At 42.3% G+C, this 24,787-nt stretch overlaps 1 protein-coding gene across 1 annotated transcript in view; it reads left to right on the top strand.

Moving 5' to 3' along the window:
• Window positions 1-24,787, top strand: part of LOC122540179 (dynein axonemal heavy chain 8-like) — a 1,249,383-nt gene that overhangs the window by 19,856 nt on the left and 1,204,740 nt on the right. Inside the window, exons 2-3 of the mRNA XM_043675521.1 lie at window positions 9,458-9,611; window positions 19,557-19,691. Coding sequence (XP_043531456.1) covers window positions 9,555-9,611; window positions 19,557-19,691 — 192 coding nt within the window. The 5' untranslated portion in view covers window positions 9,458-9,554. The remainder of the gene's footprint in view (window positions 1-9,457; window positions 9,612-19,556; window positions 19,692-24,787) is intronic.

The raw sequence follows: 24,787 nt of genomic DNA, 5'->3' as shown, positions 1-24,787 counted from the left end.
TAGATAGAGTAGACAATCAGAAACTTTTTCCCCGGGTACAACAGAGTGTTACAAGGGGACATAAATTTAAGGTGAAGGGTGGAAGGTACAGGGGAGATGTCAGGGGTGGATTCTTTACCCAGAGAGTGGTGGGGGCATGGAATGCGCTGCTTGTGGGAGTGGTAGAGTCAGAATTTTTGGTGACCTTTAAGCGGCAATTGGATAGGTACATGGATGGGTGCTTAAGCTAGGACAAATGTTCGGCACAACATCGTGGGCCGAAGGGCCTGTTCTGTGCTGTATTGTTCTATGTTCTATGTTCTATATTCTATGTTCTAGACCTATCTCCAAAAACATATAATCAAGAAAGAATCCACTATCCTCACTACTGCAGCCTTTCTCCTGGACAGACTTAAAACAACAATTAACTTATCTGTCCTGTGCTATGAACTTCGCCCAACAGTTCCTCCAAGATTAGTTGTGAATTTCAATATTTGTTAATTTTCCCAGATGCAGTCCGATGTCCAGCGACACACGAATTCAAACAGCAAAGGCAGTAACTGTGTAGGTTTATTTCTCTCTCTCTCTCTCTCTCTCTCTCTCCCCCTCTCTCCCTCTCCCTCTCCCTCCCTCTCTCTCCCTCCCTCCCTCCCTCCCTCCCCCTCTCTCTCTCCCCTGCCTCATGTGTTACCTGTAATAACCCCTTTCTGTATGCTACCAGCAACACAATCTGGTGCACTTCTACTCATTTCTCCTCTGCACTAACTTAGGATTCTATCTTTCAGATAATAACCCTCAGGAATATTCTCTGCCTCCTTTTCTGAGTGTGCATCCACATATATATCTTTTATTGTTCTCATCTTTCTGTTGTCAGTCCATTAATCTTTAAGGACTAAACACTTCTGCCTGACCCTCTGCCTGTTCAGGTTTTTGCTGCACCATTACATCAAACAGGGTGTCGGCTAACTAGTTTTCACTTTATGCTGTGACTTATGATAATGGGATCTTGTTACTATGCAGCCTGGAAAAATTCCAGGGTATTTTTCTTTTAACTCCTAGTTCTTTGGTCTTCCTTGAGCTTCTCCACAGCAAAGGTGTCACTCCCACCTTGGATCCTGCTAAATTGTTCCCAAGAACAAATTATATTCCTGGAACTGTCAGTTACTCCCACTGTTACTTCCCCAGTCTTGAGTTTGCACTCTAACCTGATCGTACATAGAAGAACGCCAAATGTCTGTCCATCTATCTCATAAATTATCAAAATTACCACTATTTCAGGGAGCAGGCCGAAAGAGTACAAATACATCCATCTCTTACTAGTAGAGTCTGACTAGTTCCTGTATCTCTCAAAATTATGACTTTCCCTCTCTTTCATGTTCATTTTGAGTAAACTGTACCTGCAGAGGCGAATTCTTATATAGAGATCAGGCACTAACTCCACACCTAGCCCCTGCCTAGGCTGTGCACACTCCTGCAGCTCTTCGACGTTTCTTGGGTTTCCTTTATTGCTTTCACTAATGCCACTGCCTTAGATTCTTTTACCACATCTCTTTCCATAGTGCCTTTCTTTAACAACCAGTACTGAGACTTTGTGTCCCACTTTTGGGCAGTGAAAACACTTTTTTCCAGTGCTGTTCTTAAACCACCAGCAGTGAAATTTTCTGTGTCCCACTCCATTACAGTGGAAACACTTGAGGACTTTAACCTTCGTTACATCCTCTTGGGCTTCTTTTTTCACCTGTGTTAAACAATTACCAGTGTTCTCTACTCTGTTTTGTAGTGTAGGATCTTCCCTTCTCCCAATTTCCATCTCTCGCAGGATAAAATTCTTGCCGGAAGTTAAACTTTGCCTTATGCACTAATTTATATTCATCTGCCATCTCTATTGCTCTTCTCACTTCTTGAACTTTCTGTTCGTCTACATGAATTCTTATCATCTTGTGAGGTGGGTTTTTAAAATTCACTTGCAGAATAATCTCTCTTAGCCTGCAACCATCTATCACAATTATTATGTTTGATCTAGTTCCTTCTTTGTTTCCGAACCACTGTCTATACGCTTTTGGTACCAATTCATAAACACTCAAAATAGCCTGTTTGAACCTTCATAATCCCTTGACCCCTCATCAGAGAGCGCTGCAAATACCACACTAGGTCTGCCTACCAGCTTAGTGTGAACTAGCATTAACCAGAAGTTCTCTGACCACTCCATCTACCTAGCCAATTTTTCAAATGAAATAAAAAAGACTTCAACATCTTTCTCATCAAAATGTGGTAGTGTTTTAACATATTTGTATATGTCACTACCTTCTCTCTTCACCTCCATCCTGTTAACTTGATTTTTGTGACTAATTTGCAACTTCTGAAGTTCAAATTCTCTCTTCTCTTTCTTTTCTCTTTTTCTCTCCCTTTCTTTTCTCTCTCTTTCCTTCCTCTTTGCTCAGCTAAGAACTTTCTCTCGCTTTCTTTTTCCTCTCTTTTCTTCTCTCTCCCTACGTTTATCTTCTAACTCCATTTTCATCAATTGTAATTTGTTTTTCTAACTATTGCACTTGTCTGTTTCTCTGACACACCAAAGTGTTTGACTAACTCCCTTACAGTTTCAGCTTTACTTTTGTCCTTGGTTAAACCCAAATCTAACCACATTGCTAACTCTAAAAGTATGATTTTTTTTGTCCTTCTAAACTTTCTTGACAAATTTGGGAATCTTCTTCAAACCCCAGAACCTCTTTAGTAATTTTTAGAGCCATTTCTCTCACCTTTCATTTAACCAACCACAAGTAATCAAAATTAAACAAATTGTCTCACCTACATTTTATTGAAAGATCTAGGGCACTAATCGACAAGTGTTTAAATTTGCTGGCATCTTTCATATCATAAATCTATTCAAATCTGTCCAAATCTCAGACTGGATCTGTCTAAATTTGTCCAAATCATAGACCCAAGCCCTCAAACTGTTACGACATGGTGGTGAACCCTTCTGCTAATTAAACCAAACACACAGAAAAGCTTGCCTTGCCTCATAATCTGTTTAAAATATGAGTGACAGAAAACTCTCCAAATTCCACTCTTTAAAGAAAATAATCAATTGTATTCATTAACTCTAAAAGTGAATATTAAACAACAACTATTTACAACTCTAAGCCACCTTTCTCTTAAAAGTATGTTATCTACCTACAACTCTATAACAACATACTGATCCAATAGAAGCCCCTATTAAAATTACATCAACTTAATTTTCAAAATCAGACAGCGGCTATTGTCATTGGCATCTGTCTTCATTCAGCTGTAGATCTTCCTGGGTCGTCTTTGGTCTTTAGCTACAAAGATGTTTCATATGAAAAAGGTACCTTTTAGTAGAGAATGTTTTAAATGTGTGTATGTGTGTCTCTCTCTCTCTCTCTCGCTCGCTCTCTCGCTCGTTCTCGCTCGTTCTCTCTCTCTCTCTCTCTCTCTCTCTCTCTCTCTGGCTAACTCTCCAAAATGCTGGCTTCTTTTATACCCATAACACCAGATCGTTTCATTGGTCTGATGTTGTCAAAACAGTCCAATTCAAATTCGATTGGGTTTTAGTATCCTGGTGCATAATTTAAACAGATTGTTTAAATTCAAACTATTGTGAAAACATAGCCACCAAAATCAGATTAATTGCTTCATAGCCAAATGTTACATATTTTCAATTTTCCAGTACACTCTGAGACTGCTAGTCAGTCACATGACATGCGCCTGCAAGCTCTCAGTGCAAAACAGCCTTCACTCTCTCTTAGAGACAATGCACGCTTTCAAGTTCATAGCATTTAGGACCTGACCAGCTCAATCATTAGTTCTGCTGCCAAGCCACTCTTGGTGGTGAACATTGAAATCCCTAACCCAGTGTACAAAGTTAAAAATCATACAACACCAGGTTATAGTCCAACAGGTTTAATTGGAAGCACACTAGCTTTCGGAGCGACACTCCGAAAGCTAGTGTGCTTCCAATTAAACCTGTTGGACTATAACCTGGTGTTGTGTGATTTTTAACTTTGTACACCCCAGTCCAACACCAGCATCTCCAAATCCTAACCCAGTGTACACTTTGTGCCCTTGCCATACTCAGTGCTTCCTCTAAGTGTTGTTCAAAATGGAGGGGTACAGGCTCATCAGCTGAAGGAGGATGGTATGTAATAATCAACAGATGGTTTCCTTGGCCATATTTAACCTGAAGCCATGAGACTTCATGGGGTCCAGAGTAAATGTTGAGGACTGCCAGAGCAACTCCTTCTCAATTGTATACCAGTGCCGCCACCTCCATTGAGTCTGTCATGCCAATGAGACAGGACATATCCTGGGATGGTGATGGTGATGGTGATATTTGGGACTTTGAATGTAAAGAATGATTCATTGAGTATGACTGTGTCAGGCTGTTGCTTGACTAGTCTGTAAGACAGCTCTCCGAATTTTGGTACTTTCCTCCAAATGTTAGTGAGGAGGACTTTGCAGGGTTGAAAGGGCTGTTTCTTTTCCATGCCTGGTAGGATGCCAGGTGATCCATCCAGTTTCATTTACAGAGTCACAGAGACATACAGCATAGAAACAGACCTTTGGGTCCAACTCGCCATGCTGACCAGATATCCAAAATTAATCTAGTCCTATTTGCCAGCGCTTGGCCCATATCTCTCTAAACCCTTCCTATATATATAGCCATCCAAATGCCGTTCAAAGATTGTAATTGTACCAGCGTCCACCTCTTCTTCTGGGTAGCTCATTCCATACACACACCAAAACCTCTGTGGGGAAAACGTTGCCTCTTAGGTCACTTTTAAATCTTTCCCCTCTCAACTTAAATTTGTGCCCTCTAGTTCTGGACTCCCTTACCCCAGGGAAAAGACCTTTCTATTTACCCTATCCATGTCCCTAAGATCACCCCTCAATCTCCAATGCTCCAGGGAAAACAGCTTCAGCTTATTCAGTCTCTCTCTATTGCTTAAACCCTCCTTAGCGATTGGTACATCTGAATGGCTTGCTAGGCCATTTCAGAGGGCAACCGAGGGTCAACCACATTGCTGTGGGTCTGGAGTCACATGTAGACCAAATCAGGTGAGGATAGCAGATTTCCTTTCGTGAAGGACATTAGTAAACCAGATGAGTTTTTCTGACAGTTGACAATGGTTTCATGATCATTGTTAGATCCTTAATTTCTCATTTTATTGAATTCAGATTCCACCATCTGCCATGGCAGAATTTGAACCAGAACATTATCTAGGTCTCATTAATAGTCTAGTGATAATACTATTAGGCCATTGCTACACCTTAGGAATGTAATCAATGAACTATTGTTTGGACTAGCTGGAGGTCAACTTTTCAGTAAAGTTAAATTTAGTCAAGTCTACCTCCAGAGGAATATATAATATTTGGCATTAGACAATGCCACCAATATCTATCTAGCCAGGAATGATAGTTGGGCCTCTTACAGGAATACCTTCCCTAGCAGTGAGTTGTATTCAGAGATGGGTGTTGTTACTATCAGTTCACACATACATAATTAGGTATTGCAATCTGACTTCTGTGGGAATGCTTATAGTTCCTCTAGATTATTTTTGACAAGTACGTTGGCTACAAACAGCTCTTAGAGTCATGGAGGTTTACAGCATGGAAACCGGCCCTTTGGCCCAACACGTCCATGCCACCCAGTTTTCATAATTAATCTAGTTACTTTTGTCTGCTTTTGATTGATTTCTCTCCATGCCTATTCCATCCATGTACCTATCCAAATGTTTCTTAAACGACAAAATTGTACTCACCTCTACCACAACATCGGGCAGTCCATTCCAGATACTCACCACCCTGTAAAGTGAAAAAATTGCCCCTCTGGACCATTTTGTATTTCTTCCCCTCACCTTAAACCTGTGCCCTCTAGTTTTAGACTCCTTGATCATTAGAAAAAGCTGTTGGCTCTCTGCCTTATGATTTTATAGACCTCTATAAGGTAACCCCTCAGTTTTCTATGCTCCAGGAAAGAAACACCCCAACCTATCCAGCCTATCCTTATAAATCAGATGTTTCAATGCAGGTAGCATCCTAGTAGATCTTTTCTCGTTTAATAATATCATTTGTATAGTAGGGTGACCAGAACTGCATGCAGTACTCCAAATGTGACCTTACCAATGTCTTGTACAGCTGCAACAAGACATTCTAATTCCTATACTCAGTGCTCCAACTGGTAAAAGGAAGCATGCTGAAAGCCACCTTCACCATTCTGACAACCTATCACTACACTTTCAAGCATCCATGAATCTGTACTATGTAGACATTTTATGTAGAGATCATTTCAGTAATGGCAAAATAAAGTAAGTACACCAGAATTGATCCATTACTATCAAAAGTAGCAAGATCACAGGAACAACCCCAGAATTGAAGCCAAATGTCACACACAAGCTAGAACTCTCCTGTTACAACATGGGGTAAACCCTTCTGCTTTTTAAACCAAACACACAGAAGAGGTCACCTCGCCTTGTAATCTGTTCAAGTATAAGTGACAGAGAACTACTCAAATTCCACCATTTAAAGAAAAAAATAACAATTTTATTCTTTAACTCCAAAAGAGAGCAATTAAACAACAACTATTTACAACTCCTGGGCCTCCTTTCACCTATTAAATTTACAGCTAATCAATTTTCAAAACCAGACTGCAGCTGTCGTCTCCAGTGTCGATCTTCTGTTGGTAGATCTCCCTGAGTCATCTTCGGTCTTGTGCTGCAAAGATGTTTCATATGAGAAAGGTATCTTTCAGAGAAAAGGGTTGCAGGCAGTCTGTATGACAATGGCAGGTGGTGTTCTTTCTCTGGCTAACTGTCCAAAATGCCTGCTTTTTATACCCCAAAACATCGGTTCGTCTCATTGGCTTAATGTTGTCAAAACAGTAAAATTCAAATTCAATCGGTTTTTAGCATCTTGGACCATATTTTAAACTGGTAAAATTTGCACTGTTGTGAAAACATAGCAACCAAGCTCAAATATTTGCTTCACATCCAAATGTTACATCTTTCAATTTTCCAGTACACATTGATTGCTGTCGGTCACATGATAGGTGCCTACATTCACTCTCTCTTGAAGGTACAACTTCAACTTCATAACAATCCAGACAAGCAGGATTTCTCCTCTGAGGAATGAGAGTCATCATTTCAATACATCTAATTGAGCAACTTTCATTGTGGTATTATAAGAATGAAAGAGATATCCAGAAGCTATTTTTAGTGGCCAGAGCTTGACTTTGAAATTGTAGAGAAAAAGAGAATATGTACAGCTTTTGCAAGAATTTGCAACCTACTTCTATTAATGCATGACACCCATGGAATGGTCAGAAAGGCCATGGTAATCAATCTATATTGTTCACTGTGGACTTTTTTTGAATGATGAATGTTTTTCATTGTGTTCAACACACACATATTGAATGCCCTGAAGTTGTCATCATCAAGATGACAGCTTCAGAGAAAATCATTGTAAAGTTGTAAGGTTCAGTTGTCTGGAACAACTTGTTAATGATAATGGTCCACATCTTATATCAAAGAGTTTATGGACTATATAAAGCAGAATAGAAATCAAGGATCTGATCAGCTTCTTATCACCCAGTCACAAATGAGGGTTTGGCAGAAAAGTTTGGACATTGAATAAAACTTTCCTTAGCTGTAACTCGAGAGCAAGGATCATTATCCAAATGATTGAGACAACACAGCAGAACACAACCCACTCAATGACTGAAAGTTTCTGGCATTGGTGGCACAATAGTTAGCAGTGTTGCCTCACAGCACCAGGGTTCGGTTCCAACCTTGGGTGACTGTGTCGAGTTTGCACATTGTCCCTGTGTCTTTTTGCTTGTTGTTCCAGTTTCCTCCCACAGTACAAAGCTGTGCAAGTTAGTTGGATTGGCCACAGTAAATTGTCCCATATTGTTCAGGATTGTGTAGGCTAGGTAGATTAGGTGTGGTAAATGTGGGGATAGGGTTGGGGGTTAGGTTTGGGTGAGATCCTCTTCACAGGGTCAGTGCAGATTTGATAAGCTGAATGACCTCTTTCCACACTGTAGGGAATTGGTGATCCATTGACTGAAAGATCTCCAGTACTGCTCATGATAAAATGACAGGTTTGTTGAAACCACCCAGGGCAAAAGACTTTGTTGACAGGAAACAATAGAATCAGTTTTTCATAGAGAATAGACCAAATGCTGCAGTTTCCACTAAGTTCAACAAGAGTTGGTGAGGAATTACACCACTGGCCAGAAATGTCAGCCAGCCATGATTGTAGCACCAACTGGACTGGTCTCCTACACTATGCAGATGAAGATGACATAGTTTGGGAAAGACATGCTGATAAATTCAACGCTTCTGGAGTTTAACACTTCAGCCTCCTGGTCCTTCTTGGGTTATCTCTGTTATATTCCAAGGTTTGGGTGTTGGCTGGTGAGCAAATCTTGATCCTTGGATATTAAACTTTATTCTCAGTTCAGTGTTCTGTGAAAACCACAACCCTTAATCATATTAAGTTTGGCTGAAAGAAACGTCGAAAATAGGAAGTGGAGTGTAGGAAATAGGAACTGGTCCTTTTGAGTGTGCTCCATAATTCAGTTTGATCACTGCTGATCACCTCACTTAGCAACCTGTTCCCGCTTTTACCACATTGCTTTGATCTCTTTAGCCTAAGAACTATATCAGCATTCTTCAAAACATTCAATATTTCTATCTCAACTGTTTTCTGTGACAGAGACTTCCACCGGCTCACCAGTTTCTTGGTGAAGAAATTTCTCCTCATCTCGGTCCCAAATGTGTATCCCACATCCTTAGACTATGACTGCTGGTTCTGGATCAATATTTAAGACACTGTACATTGACTAACTTTTTTTTAAGCTGCCATATTTTAAGAGTGCTGCACTTGTTAAAATATCCTTGCTAAATATTATGGGTGGTCCCATTTTATTGATGCATGCAGCTACCTGCAATATTGCTTGCAGCCATGTCACATGCACTGTGACTGCATGTGTTTTGAGTGCACTCCCTGTAGTGCTGGTATCAGTAAATATAGCCTTTATGAAATCAGCATCGCATGTTTGTCTTTCAAGGAGACATTTATTGGTGATGGTCACAATTATGAAAAGATACGGTACATTAATGTAAGAAGAAACTGTTTTGACTGAATGAATATAAATTAGCAGTTTACACAGCTTTAAAGTAATTAGCAAAGAAGGGCCACGAGAAAAATGTAGTAAATAATCTGAAATGCAAAACCTGTAAAGGGTATTGATATGTTTTTTGTAGTTTTCAACATGGAATTGGATAAGTGTGTTTATATAGAATAGAACTTAACTGTAAAGCTGCTTCAGAGAGTACAATGAAGGAAATGATCCTAGGATAGATGCTGAGTAGCATCTCCATTTTGTTTGTAGAAAATAAACTCATAACTAAATAATATGTAGTCATGGGTGAAATTTAAACTTTTCTGTGTGTTTCAGACTTTGAAAAATGAGTCAAGAAGCTATTCAACCGCATGTTAGTGGCTCTATTCTGTTTGACTCATTTGGTTTATCTATGGAGAAAAGATTGGGGAAGATGCGTAGAAGTACTGTCGGAATGCTGGCCTTGCAGGAGACAATAAAAGAAAAACAGGTATTTTTTAGTTAGCAGTAGACATATATGACCTCTGGCAGGTATTATCTTTTAAAAAAATTATTGCAAAAATATGCTTTATTCATAAAGAAAATCTATATATACATACATGAATACAAAAGAAGTTCTGTACAGTTTTTGCATATCAAGAAAAACAAACATTGGAATCTAACGTTCCCTGCAGTTGCAAAAACCAAAGGAACTACTTACTTCTGTAGGACATTATTTGAAGACATTTGAGGCAATGAGGGGGTCTGACAACTAGGTGGGCTGCTATTGTACTTTAGCAGAAAGACTTTAAATGATGGTCTTTTGTCATTGCATTTTGGCAACGGCTGCTCCAGGTTTTAATGCGTACCTCAGCATATAGTCCTTGATCTTTGTAGTATGATGGTCTGCAACACTGAGTCGCAGTCAACTTGTTGCATTGGAAGATCAACACGTTTCAGACCGACCAAAAGAGCATCTTTCACCGAGTAGATGGATTTCCAAGTTTGGTTGATGTTTGTCTCAATATGCATTCCAGGAAACAGACTGTAGGGCACAGAGTTCTGAGTCATAGAGCTGCTTTGGATGAATGTCGACAAAGCCCATTCTTCGATCATAGAATTCCTGCAGATAGAGGCCATTTGACCCATTGAGACTGCACCTAACCCTGTGAAGTGCATCCCACCCATACACACCCCTCTCCCCATCCCCATAATCCCACACTTACCATGGTTAGTTCACCCAGTCTGCACATCCCTGGACACTACTGAGTAATTCAATATGACCAATCCATCTAACCTGCATGTCTTTGGACTATGGGAGAAAACCTGAGCACTTAGCAGAAACCCACACAGACACGAGGAGAGCATGCAAACTCAACTCAGACTGGAATTAAACCTGGGTCCTTGATGCTGTGAGATAGCAGTGCTAACTACTGTGCCACCATACTGCTCTGCATCTCTTGCATTTCACTCCAGACCTTCTTTGTACACTGACATTCCAGAAGGAGATGTATGACAGTCTGTTTTCCCCTACAGCTACTTCAAGGGCAGAGTGCGATGGCACAGAGTCCAGGCCTACATGAAAAATCTCCCATGTTGTGCCCTTCTTGCCACCAGCCAAGCTATGTGTTGGTGCTTGTAGGAAAGTTCTGGCCATGATGCATTCTGTCAAATGACTTGGACAATCTACTCAGGGAACCAGCTGGCAGGATCAACCCTTTCCTTTTCTTGCAGGGTCTTGAGGATACTACATGCTGACCACTACCTGATGGACTTGTGGTTGAAAGTATTTTCCTTTGGAAATTTTTCCATAAGGGACAGGTGACATGGAATGGTCCAACTATTTGAAGCGTTCCATGGCAACAAAGCCAGACCTATCCTGTAACACCTGGGACAGGTGGAACCTCAGTATGTAGTGGTATTGTTTGTTTGTGTACTGAGGGTCTATTCACAGCTTGATACAGCCACACACAAAGGTGGCTTTCAGGATGAGGGTGGTGTTGGGCATGATCTTAATCCCCTATCTCCCCCATTCAATAGCTTTATACATAGTGTCCCTGTGAACACAGTCCAACTTTGATTTTCAGATGAAGTTGAAGATGGTTCAGGTGACTGCGGTGCCATAGACTCGGGGAATAGGCCAGGCCTGCACCACATACAGCAACACTAACATATCTCACATCTGATCAGGTTTTTACCCGCAATGGTGTGGGAGCGATGCTTGTTTCTGCCCAGTTTGTGCTTCACTTTGATGATGTGTCCCTCCTGGGTTTTTGCACATTTTTGGCCCCTCAAAACCATGTGTCTAGCACCTCCAGATAATCAAATCTAATGGTGAAGGGATAAAGGATTGGTTGGCCCAGTTTCCAGAGGACATGGCCTCGCTCTTGCCTGAATTTACTTTGACTTCCAAAGCCGGTTGAAACTGGTTGCAGACACTCATGAGTCTGCGCATTAACACTGGATATGGGCACAAAACAGTGACATCATCCATTTACAAGGGGGCTTTGGCCTGCAGATCTCCATTGCTCAGAATAGCCACCCTTCTCAGGCTCATATTCGTCCTGATGGATTTGATTAAAGGTGCTATACACCACACAAACAAGACAGGAGACAGTGGCGGACCTGATTAGAAATCTTTCTGATTCTCATCCATTGATTGAAACTGCACGACTGATGCCCGTGTAGAATAGTTGCATCCAGATGGGGATTCCCTCTCCATTTTGGTGATGACACCCCTCATGTAGGTGTATGAAATCCTGTCAGACCTTCTTGTCTAGGTTGATGAGGCAGATGTCCAGCCCCTGCCCTGCCCTGTTGCCCTGAGGAGCACAAGGCATTCAGAAATCTTCATGTCCGTTACAGTACAAGTTTGCTCGGGGTGAATCACCAATCTCAGAGCAGACCTGATCTGATTGGTGATGACCTTAGACAATCTATGTTCAACAGCATTAATTCACAGGATGTGGGTGTCAGTGGATAGCCAGCAATCATTGCCTGTCCCTAATTGCCCAGAGGGAAGGGGAGAGTCATCTACATTGCCGTGGGTCTGGAGTCACATATTGATGATCTGTGGGTCTCTCGATTCTGCAATTGGTCAATTAACACACCTGTAAACAACTCTTTGTCTAACGTGCAAAAAATCGTTTATTGTATGTTACAGCGCTGGGTTGGCAGACTCTGATTTGCCCAGAAGTATGAAAACTTCTTGGCAAATGTGAGAAACAAAACTCACATATTAATAAATTTCAGTCTGAGTTAAATTCTGAAGCAGCGAATTTTATTGATACTTACTTGCAAGAACGGGTGCCTAACGAGTAAGCACCCCGATCTGAGGGTTACATTCTGATTTATGCTGTTCAGCTGCGTCTCTTGGTCCTCCCCTTTCACCCCATAGGCTACGCGCTACAGCAAAAGTAACCAATCACAAGCTCTAGCTTCACTCCATCTTTGTCTAGCTTCTCTCTGCCTCTGTTTACTTCTCCCATTACTCTAAGCCTGTCGCCCCTTACTCTTATTTATCTCATTTCTGAGATGTGACTATCCTTGCATAGATTGCTGTCTTCGTGCGATCATCCTGCCAAACTAAATTCCATCCATTGGCCAGATCTCTTCTGCAACTGGCACACTATTCTCCTGTTACTGGTACATCCTGCTACACGGTCGCTCTGCCCTATTAGTCATAGATAATTCCAACTGTTTTCGCTTCTCTGTTTTCCTATACCTGGTACATCCTGCTACATGGTTGCTCTGCCCTATTAGTCATAGATAATTCTACCTGTTTTCGCATCTCATTGTTTAGTATTGTTTCCTTATTCTGTATCTTCTGTACCCTATACCTTACAATCCTCCCTTTTTTTTCTTGGCTACTAAGTGTTGTCCTCTGCATTTGTCTCATACGTTGCCTTCCAGTTCGCTAGCATCATCCCTGAGACTTCATTTATAGTATCCCCTCATTGTTCAAGAGATTGAGTTCCTCTGCCTGATTACCTTTTAGAGGCATTTGTTTTGCTAAGGCCATCTCAGTTAGCCGCTGGTTAACCTTCATACACAAGGTATGATACAACAGCCAATTGCTGCCAGTACCCCTGCTACCACTATCAGGGAGGTGAGAATGGAGACTACCTCACCTTTCCTCTTCCCAAACCATGATTCCAGCCATCCCGTGAATGATGTGTCCACTCCTGAATTCTCAGCCAATTCTTCCGCCAAGGTGGTCAATCCTCACAAGGCACGAGAGATTGACCCATCAGGTGCTGTATTATTTGGAATAAACATACAACATCTACCTCCTAACATCACACATACACCCCATTTTTTGGCTAGGATCATATCTAAGGCCAGTCTGTTTTCCCAGGCCATTCTGCTGGTTGCATCAAGTTACTCGGAAATACTCTTGACTGCATCTTTAGTGTAATTGATTAATCTTTGCTGGTTGTAAAAAAATATATAGTTTATCCAATCCACATTCTTGTTGACTGTTACCCATCAAAATAGGGCCAATTCAAAACCTGCTGCAATCTGGTTGCGGGCCTTGAACTCATCAGGGACCCCTCTAGGAACTCCTATAGAGTTGAGATAAATCCTATCATCAAAGGAATCTAATAACGGCCTTTTACTCCTCTCATTCTTTGTTACTACCACCTTCTCCTTCTCAAATGCCAAGGTGAATGGGATTGCCAATTGCACAATTGCACATATCCCTCTCCAGTCAGGAGGTAGGGTAGGTCGCAATATTCTGCCTCCACAGTACCACCAGAGATCCACCCGGGGAACCCTGAGTGCTGAATAGTTCCCTCCTTTGTCTGTTTCGGTGTCATTCTGAGTTTCTATGCATAACCTCCGCTCCCCTAAGTCTCTAGACCAATTTGTACCCTGTCGGCTTATACACAATGTGTGATTCCCGACGGTGGTCAAAAATGGGGGAGAGTTTTCAAATCTGTCTTCTCCAAGGGAAGGAACATTAGGGATAGGGATATACAATTCCTATCATTCCATGCAGTCTTATCCTGATACAGGGCTATCATACATTCCATGCTGTTCCTGTGTCGGTTCCACCCGAGCGGAAAGGGGACTATGTGGGCAACTGGTCTACCGGAGGCACATGCATAGCAATTGCTTTTATTCAGAGTTTTAACAGTGAACTTTACCCATTCAACCCAGGCATTTGCGTCCCGTATCCAGTTTCTATTTCGATGGTCTGCTTCAAGTCCTTCACCTCTATAATTTTTACCACCGTTGGGAGGGGCAAAATGTTGTATCTTACTATCAAGTTGTTTGGCTCGTTTTCCGTTTCCTACGACTATCCAGAAACAGCAGCCCAAAAAACACTTCCCAGTGGCTTCCATTACTATCTTTAAATCGTTACTAAGGAGTCGAGACCCATTTTACGGGGAAAGGAGTCTTCAGAGGAGGTATTTTTGATGGTGAGATATATTGGGTGGCACTTTTTGTCAGGACAGTCTAGGGCTGGGCGAAAGGGGGCTCTATGGATAGTGATGCCAGGTGGTGGTTTTTGTGAACTATACCTTGTGTCCAGTAGGGTCTTAAGAAGGATTTCGGAGGAAATATACTCCCTCTGATACTTTACATCTGCGCATTTTACTAGGCTGCATGCATCAACCTTTATTAATTGCGGATATTCAGACTCAGGAACCGTTAATAACAAATATGGAGATGACAACATTGTTTGACAAAATCCCAATACTAAGAAGGCTAATATGGTAACCCTAAGCATCCCCAGCATCCTACAATAGTATTGAAGGACCGAGAGATTTAACATGCAATACAATATATAGATATCAAAAAGAAACTATCCCGCATCCGCATAAAAATCAGTTACTTAAAGTCTTTTGAGTCTGAGTTTCAGTGGTTCTTCCGTTGATTCGGCTGTCCAGACTTCTTTCTTAACTGAGGATTCCACTGGTCCTTTAATCCTGGTGTAGTGAGTCCAGCCTTTCTCCGCCATGCGTATCACCGATTCAGTAGTCAAAAGAGCCTGGTACGGTCCCTCCCAATCCAGTTGCATTTTAGTTTCTGTCCATGACTTAATTAGGCCCCAATCTCATGACTGGATGGGATGAACGGCGAATTCAAGGGGCGGAGTCTGTGCCAGTAATCCTTGTCTCCTAAGAAAAGACAAAGCGGAGGACAAGCCCAGTATATACTTCTTTAAGAACAGATCTTTAGTCTCCAGGGTTGGCAGTTCCCCTTTCGTTCCCAGATAGGGCAGGCCAAACAATATCCCATAAGGGGACAACCCCATATCCTTGGAGCCGTTCGCACTCGCAAAAGGGCTTTGGTAAACACTTAGTCCAAGGGAGTCTGGTTTGTATTATTAATTTAGGTAACTGCTTCTTGAGTGTCTAGTTCATTCTCTCAACCTTTCCTGATGAAGGTGGGTACCAAGTGTAGTGAGGTGATGTTGCAGCTGTACAGGACCTTCGTAAGGCCAAATTTGGAGTACTCTGTGAAGTTCTGGCCGCCTCATTTTAGGAAAGATGTGGAGCTTTGGAGAGGGTGCAGAGGAGATTTACCAGGATGTTGCCTGGAATGGAGCGTAGGTCATACGAGGATAGGTTGAGAGTGCTAGGCCTTTTCTCATTGGAACGGCAAAGGATGAGGGGTGACTTGATAGAGGTTTATAAGATGATCAGGGGAATAGATAGAGTAGACAGTCAGAGACTTTTTCTCCAGGTACAACAGAATGTTACAAGGGGACATAAATTTAAGGTGAAGGGTGGAAGGTATAGGGGGGATGTCAGGGGTAGGTTCTTTACCCAGAGAGTGGTGGGGACATGGAATGTGCTGCCTGTGGGAGTGACAGAATCAGAATCATTGGTGACCTCTAAGCGGCAATTGGATAGGTACATGGATAGGTGCTTAAGCTCGGACAAATGTTCGGCACAACATCGTGGGTCGAAGGGCCTGTTCTGTGCTGTATTATTCTATGTTCTATGTTCTACACAGTGGGTGCAGTGGTTGTAATTCCTTGGACTTTGACAGCTTTCCAATCCTCCAGTATTTGGCAATATGACACCCCTATTCGAAAAGGGAGGGGGGCAAAAAAGAAATCTCTATCAGCCAATTAGCTGAACTTTTATTGCGGAAAACGTATTGTAATCAATTATCCAGGAAGTGAATAGAGGGGAATCAGTACAAGTGTTACATTTTGGCCTTCAGACCATGTTTGACAAGGTAACTAATAAACGGCTTGGTCGTAAGAACCGGTGGCATTAGGAATAATATATTGATTTGGACAGAGGGTTGGCTGATGGGCATGAAACAGTGAATGGGGATAAGGGGTTCTTTTTCAAGTTGGTAACTCTGTAACCAGTGGGGTTCAACAGGAATCAGTACAGGGAGTGCAGCTATTTACAATATATGTTAATGACTTAGACAAAGGATGTGAATGTGCAATAGCCAAATTTGTTGCCAGCACAAAAATAGATAGAAAGGCATGTTATGAGAGGCATACAAACAGTTTACAGAGAGACATTGATAGATGAAGTAAATGGGCGATAAAATTGGCAAATGGAGTATAATGTGGAAAATGCAAAGCTCTTCATTTTGAAAAGGAGAACAAAAGAATAGAGTTTTATTTAAATGGGGAAAATCTGCAGAAAGCTGCAATAAAGGGATTTGGTGCTTCTGCATGAAACACAGAAAGCAAGCAGTTTTTAGGTCTGAGTGGTGCTGGAAAAGCACAGCAGGTCAGGTAGCATCCAAGAAGCAGGAAAATCGACATATTGGGCAAAAGCCCTTAATCAGGAATGGAGGGAGGGAGCCTCCAGAGTGGAGAGATAAATAGGCGGGGTGAGGCTGGGGAGAAGGTAGCAAAGACGTGAATGGGGGTGAGCTTGGTGGTGAATGGTCAGAGAGGATGGTGGAGCGGATAGGTGGGAAGGAAGATTGGCAGGTAGGACAGATCATGAGGACAGTGCTGAGCTGGAAGGTGGGAGATGGGGTAATGAGGAAACTGGTGAAGTTCACATTGATGCTCTGAGGTTGAAGTGTTCTGAGGCGGAAGATGAGGGGTTCTTCCTCCAGGCGTCGGGTGGTGAGGGAGTGGCGGTGGAGGAGGCCCAGGACCTGCATGTCCTCGGCAGAGTTGAAATGTTGGGCCAAGGGGCGGTGGGGTTGATTGGTGCGGGTGTCTCGGAGATGTTCCCTGAAGTGCTCTGTGAGGAGGCGTCTAGTCTCCCCAATGTAGAGGAGACCACATCGGGAGCAATGGATACAACAAATGATATTGGTGGATGTGCAGGTGAAACTTTGATGGAGGTGAGGGAGGAGGTATGGGTACAGGTTTTGCAATTCCTGCGGTGGCAGGGGAGGATGCCAGGACGGCAGGGTGGGTTGTTGAGAGGCGTGGACCTGACCAGGTAGTCATGGAGGGAACAGTCTTTGTGGAAAGCAGAAAGAGGTGGGGATGTAAATATATCCCTGGTGGTGGGGTCCATTTGGAGGTGGCGGAAATGTCGGCAGATGATGCAGTTAATGCGAAGGTTGGAAGGGTGGAAATTGCCAGGGAGGTTCTGTCCTTGTTACGGTTGGAGGAGTGTGGTTTGAGGTGCGGGATGTGGAGCCTTCCACAACCATCACATTTTCACCTGCACTTCCACCAATGTCATTTATTGTAATCGTTGCTCCAGATGCAGTCTCCTCTACATTGGGGAAACTGGACGCCTCCTAGCAGAGCACTTCAGGGAACATCTCCGAGACACCCACACCAATCAACCCCACCGCCCCGTGGCCCAACATTTCAACTCCCCCTCCCACTCTGCCGGGGACATGTAGGTCCTGGGCCTCCTCCACCACCGCATCTCACCACCCGATGCCTGGAGGAAGAATGCCTCATCTTCCGCCTTTGAACATTTCAATCCCAGGGCATCAATGTGGACCACCAGTTTCCTCATTTCCCCTTCCTCCACCTTACCTCAGTTCCAACCTTCCAGCTCAGCACTGTCCTCATGATCTGTCTTACCTGCCAATCTTCCTTCCCACCTATCCATTCCACCCTCCCCTCTGACCATTCATCTCCATCCCATTCACCTATTGTACTCTTTGCTACCTTCCCCCACCCTCCTCTCTGACCTATCACCTCCATCCCCACCCCCATTCACCTATTGTACTCTTTGCAACCTTCTCCCCAGCCCCACCCAACCCATTTATCTCTCCACCCAGGAGGCTCCCTGCTTCCACTCCTGGTGAAAGACTTTTGCCCGAAACGTCGATTTTCCTGCTCCTCAGATGCTGCCTTACGTGCTGTGCTTTTTCAGCACCACTCTGATCTAAACTCTGGTTTTCAACATCTGCAGCCCTCACGTTAGTCTACAGAAAGTTAGCACACAGGTGCAGCAAGTAATTGGGAAAATTAATGGAATGTTAACCCTTATCTCAAGGGTGTTAGAATATAAGAGTAAGGGAGTCTTACTGCAACTGTACAAGATGCTGGTGAGACTTCGTTTTGAGTATTGTGAGCAGTTTCGAATCCCTATTCAGGAAAGGTATCATACGTTTGACGTAGTTCAGAGAAGGTTCAAAAGGATTATCCCCAGTTGATCCTCAGTTGGAGGGGTTGCCGTATGAGTAAAGGTTAAACAGTTTGGGACCGTAGGACCGTAGTTGTTGGAATTTATAAGAATGAGAGATAAACTCTTTTGAAGCGTGTAGGATTATGAAAGGGCTTGACAGGATAAATGCTGAGACGATGTCTCCCCTCTTGGGAATGTCTGTGACCAGAGGGCATAGTCTCAAAATAGAGGTGTGTCAAATTAAGACACAGAGATTAAGAGGAATTCTTCTTTGAAGGTTGCAAGTCTTTGGAAATTGCCTAAGAGAGCTATTGAGGCAGAATCCTTGGATATATTTAAGGCTGGAAGAAATTTTTGATAATAGCGGAATCATAGGCTATGGGGATAGTGCAGGAAAGTGGATGTGAGGAATATCGGATCAGCCATGTTCATATCGAATGCTGGAGCAGGCTTAAGAGCCTGCTCCTGTTCTTATTTCTTATCATCATACATCAAAACCAGACTCTCAACTCTTGTAGGTTCTTCTTTTTAGCTTCAGTGCTACTTTTCTATAGTTCAGTATCCCACGACACTTGTTCCAGTTTCTGAAACATAGCTGATCAATTGCTTAAAGTCATTTGCAAATTCTATTTTTTTTTTCTTGTTTTCAATTGAAACACATTATGGTTCAGATGCAAAGCAGGTTCTGGATACGTTGGTACAAAGAAGGTTCCTTAATTTACTACATCTAAGGACATTCTTGTGTTCTTGGTTCAAAGATTTTTTTGTCATTTGTTATTCTCCCTGCTGACCTCTGGATGTTCTCATATGATAGTTCAGGATGTCTTCAAGAAAAAGAGATATTGGTTAAAGACTTCTTCCTTGTATCCTTACAAGTGTATTGATTTAATCTATTTTTTTGTTTTACTTTTGATTTTTAGGCAAGACACAGAGAGGCTAGGGAGCAAAGAAAATTGAAACTTGATCAAGCACATCGATACCTAATTGAAGTCATGACTGAAAGACTACAGTTGCCGAAAAGTGATGTTGAGGAATTTATTTTGGATTCATTATCTGTAAGTCATTGTGGCATAAGCCATTACAACATAAAAGGAGACTAATCAACTGATAACTGGCTCCTCATACTGTAATTTAGTCTGTCCCACTCTCCTGCTTGATTACCTTAATCGTATCTATTAATTTCCTTAAAGCCAAAACAGCAAATTTGAGTTCCCTGGTCCTTTGTAGTATGAGTTAACTGGCATAATTTCTCCTTATCTACCGAACTCAAATCTGTCATAACCTTGTGGATCTTTTATTGAACCACCCCATAAACATAAAGAAAAATCAGAAATGTTGGAAAAACTCAGTAGGTCAGATCGCATTTGTGGAGAGAAAGAAGCATTAACCACCCTGAAACATTTTCAAGAGAGTCAAGTCAAGAGTAGCCTTATCCATCATTTTGACAATATACAACTGATACAGTAAAATGTGACAGCATTCCTCCACGAACATGGACAGCACAAACTACACGATTATACACAGGGTGGCATAAAGTGCATAAGAAGTGCAAAACACGCAAGACAGCACAGTAATGCTTGACACATCAAGGCAATAGATATAGTGTGTACAAATTACAGTGTAATAAAGAATAATAATTAATAGAACATTTTTCTAGCAGCAAATCAAAGTCGTGCAAAGAGTTTACCCTAAAAAACAGATTTTGGCAAGAAGGATAGAAAAACAGCATATATTTAAATGAAGAGAATTGCAGTCCTCTTTAGGTACAGAGACATGTAATGTCATAGAGTCATAGAGATGTACAGCACGGAAACAGACCCTTCGGTCCAAATTGTTCATGCCTACCAGATATCCCAATCCAATCTAATCCCACCTGCCAGTACCTCTCCAGATCGTTCCTATTCATGTACCCATCCAGATGCCTTTTAAATGTTGCAATTGTACTAGCCTCCAACACTTCCTCTGGCAGCTCATTCCATGCACGTACCACCCTTTGTGTGAAAACGTTACCCCTTAGGTCTTTTTTTCATATCTTTCCCCTCTCACCCTAAACCTATGCCCTCTAGTTCTGGACTCCACCACCCCAGGGAAAAGACTTTGTCTATTTATCGTATCCATGCCCCTCATGATTTTATAAACCTCTATTAGGTCACCCCTCAGCCTAGGACACTCCAGGGAAAATAGCCCTAGCCTATTCAACCTCTCCCTATAGCTCAAATCCTCTAACCCTGGCAACATCCTCGTAAATATTTTCTGAACCATTCAAGTTTCACATCTTTTTAATAGGAAGGAGACCAGAATTGCACGCAATATTCCAACAGTGGCCTAACCAATGTCCTGCACAGCTGCATCATCACCTCCCAACTCAATACTCTGATCAATAAAGGAAAGCATACCAAATGCCGCCTTCACTATCCTATCCTATCACAATAAGTGATGAGGAAGACAAATTGAATATTGCTACATTTGCCATTTATTGTGAAGGGAATGGAATAGAAATGGAATATAGTGCTGTGTCACTGCAGTTGTATAAAGTATTGTTGGAACCACATTTTTCTTTCTTGTATTTTTTTGCATGTGGTCATCAGTGGCAAGGCAAGCATTTGTTGTCCATCTTTAATTGCCCTTGAACTGAGTGGCTTCCTGGAATTATAGAATCACACAGTACGGAAGAGGCCCTTTGGCCCATCAAGTCTGTACTGCCAAAAAAGTACTATCGCCTACACTAGTTCCACTTTCCTGCACTAGGCCCAGAGCCTTGAATATTATGATACTTTAGGTGTTCAACCAAGTACTTTTTGAGGCTTATGAGATTTCCTGCCTCAATTATTCTCCTAGCCAGTTTGTTCTAGACCCCCACTACCTTCTGGATGAAGGCATTTTTCCAGAAATTACCTCTCAATCTCCTGCCTTTTACTTTAAAATTATACCAACTTGTTAAAGTGAGGGGAGATAGGTATAAGACAGATGTCAGAGGTAGTTTCTTTACTCAGACTAGTAGTAAGGGTATGGAATACTTTGCCTGCAATGGTAGTAGATTCACCAAGTTTAAGTGCATTTAAGTCGTCATTGGACAGGCATATGGACGTACATGGAATGGTGTAAGTGGGATGGGCTTCAGATTAGTATGACAGGGCGGCGCAACATCGAGGGCCGAAGGGCCTGTACTGTGCTGTAATGTTCTATGTTATTGATGCTTCGACTAAATTTCTGTCCAGCTCCAACATGACTTCCCTGCTCTTATATTCTATGCTCTGATGGATAAAGACAAGCATCCCAAGTGCCTTTCAGGGATCTGTAGACAAACATTCAAGATCAATCTGTCCCTCTGAGCTTCCTCATATTCTGCCATTCAGTACTCCCTTGCCTTGTTCCTTTTTCCAAACTGCATCATCTCACACTTAGGAGAAAGTGAGGACTGCAAATACTGGAGATCAGAGCTGAAAATGTGTTGCTGGAAAAGCGCAGCAGGTCAAGCAGCATCCAAGGAGCAGGAGAATCGACATTTTGGGCATAAGCCCTTCTTCAGGACTGACACCCTCCTTCGACTGACTGAACTGGTCTTCACTCTGAACAACTTCTCTTTCCAATCCTCTCACTTCCCCTCCTCTACATTGGGGAGACAGGCCGCCTACTTGCGGAACGTTTCAGAGGATACCTGTGGGACACCCGCACCAACCAACCCAACCGCCCCGTGGCTGAACACTTTAACTCCCACTCCCACTCCGCCAAGGACATGCAGGTCCTTGGCCTCCTCCATCGCCAGACCATGGCAACACGACACCTGGAGGAAGAGCGGTTCATCTTCCGCCTAGGAACCCTCCAACCACAAGGGATGATTGCAGATTTCTCCAGCTTCCTCATTCCCTCTCTCCCCACCTTATCTCAGTCCCAACCCTTGGACTGAGCAGAAGGGCTTATGCCCGAAACGTCGATTCTCCTGCTCCTTGGATGCTGCCTGACCTGCTGCGCTTTTCCAGCAGCACATTTTTCAGCTCATCTCACACTTATCAGGGTTTTGTCTGCCATTGAACTGTCTAATCCATTTATATCCTCCTGTAACCTAACAGTTTCCTTGTAATTGCCAACTACCTGGCCAATCTTTGTCTCATCACAAACTTACTATCAATTCCCATCCCCCTCCCCAAACATTGCCATGAGTAAACTTTTATTACTATAGGCCAGTATGGGCAAAGATGGGAGATTTATTTCCCTAAAGAACATTTGTGAACCAGATGGGCTTTTGCACCAGTCAGTTATGGTTCCGTGGTAAATTATTTATTGGCATTTTATTAGCATTTTTTCGAACATTCTTGGTTTATTAATTGAATTTTACTTCCACAAGGAATTTGAGCCTTTACCCTCAGAGCAATAAACCTGGGCTTTTGAAAAATCAGCCCAGTGACATTACGACAACACTATACCCGTGTAGAACATTTCGGTGTACTGTGTACAGTTTGAGATTCCTTACTGAGGAAAAGTGTAAATGCATTGTAAGCAGTTCAGAGAAGATTCATTTGACTATTAACTGAGATGTGGGAGATTTGTCCTGTGAGGAAAGCTGTGTTTATACTTACTGAAGTTTAGAAGAGTAAGGTGTAATCTTTTCCAAAATTCACTGGACCCTGGGGCAGTTCCAGCCGATTGGAAAACAGCAACTGTGATGCCAATGCTTAAAAAAGGAGGTAGACAAAGGATAGGGAATTATATGTTGTTTAACTTAACCTCTGTAGTGGGGAAAATGCTTGAATCTACTATCAAGGAAGAAATAGAAAACATCTAGATAGAAATTGTCCCATTGGACAGAAGAAGCATAGGTTCATGAAAGGCAGGTCATACTTAACTGATCTACTGGAATTCTTATGAGCATTGTGGACAATGGGGACCCAATAGATGTGGTGTATCTAGATTTCCAAATGGCATTCAGCAAAGTTCCGCACAGAAGGCTGCTGCATGAGATAAAGGTGCTTGGTGTTATGGGTAATGTATTAGCATAGATAGAGGATTTGTTAAGAGTAAAGAGTACCGGAAATAAAGAGTGGGAATAAATGAGTGCTTTTCTAGTTGCCGATTGGTGACTAGTAGTGTGCCTCAGGAATCAATGTGGGACTGCAATTATTCACAGTTTACATAGATGGTTTGGAATTGGGGAACACGTAGTGTGACGAGGTTTGTGGATGAGACGAAGATGAGTGGTAAGGCAAAGTGTGCAGAGGACTGTGAATCTTTGCAGAGGGACATAGTTTAAATGAGTGGGCAAAGGAATGGCAGATGGAGTACAATATTGATAAAGTGAAGTCACCCATTTTGGTAGGGGTAACAGTAAAAACAGTACTATTTGAATGGTAAAAGATTACAGTGTGCTGCTGTACACATGAATCTGGGTGTCCTTGTGCAAAAGTTTGGTCTGCAGGTGCGACAGGAAATTAAAACAGCAAATGGAATTTTGTTCTTCATTGCTAAAGAGATTAAGTTTAAAAACAGGGAGGTTATTTTGCAACTGTATAGGGTGCTGGTGAGGCTACACTTGGTACTGCATTCAGTTTTGGTCTTACTTGAGAAAGGATATATTGGCGCTAGAGGGGTTGTAGATGAGGTTTACTTGGTTGATACCGGAGTTGAGAGGGTTGGCTTACAAGGAGAGACTGAGTAGACTGGGATTATATTCACTGAAATTTAGAAGAATGAGGGGAGATAATATTGAAACACATAATTTTATGAAGGGAATATATAAGATAGAGGTAGAGAGGATGTTTCCATTGGCAGGTGAAACTAGGACGAAGGCATAGCCTCAAACCTGGAGCAGATTTAGGCCTGAGTTGAAAAGGAACTTTTTCAGCCAGAGGGTTGTGAATCTATGGAACTCCCTGCCTAGTGGGTAGTTGAGGCTTCCACAGTAAATGTTTTTAAAGCTAAGCTAGATACTTTTTTGAACAGCAAAAGAATTAAGAGAGCGGGCTTGAAGGGCCAGATGGCCTACTCTTGCTCCTAATTCTCATGTTCTTAAGATGTTTCAGATCCTGCAAGCATTTGACAAGGTGAACTTTAAAAGATTGGTTCTTCTTGTGGTGAGGTCTGGGACAAGATGACACAGTTTAATAATAAGGAATCTTCAATTTAAGATGGAGTTGGGGCGGAATCTTCTGAGCCC

Source organism: Chiloscyllium plagiosum, chromosome 3 (genome assembly GCF_004010195.1).
Source record: "Chiloscyllium plagiosum isolate BGI_BamShark_2017 chromosome 3, ASM401019v2, whole genome shotgun sequence".
NCBI classification, from domain to species: Eukaryota; Metazoa; Chordata; class Chondrichthyes; order Orectolobiformes; family Hemiscylliidae; genus Chiloscyllium; species Chiloscyllium plagiosum.
The sequence above is the reverse complement of the archived record's forward strand: the minus strand, read 5'-3'. Positions and strand labels throughout refer to the sequence as shown.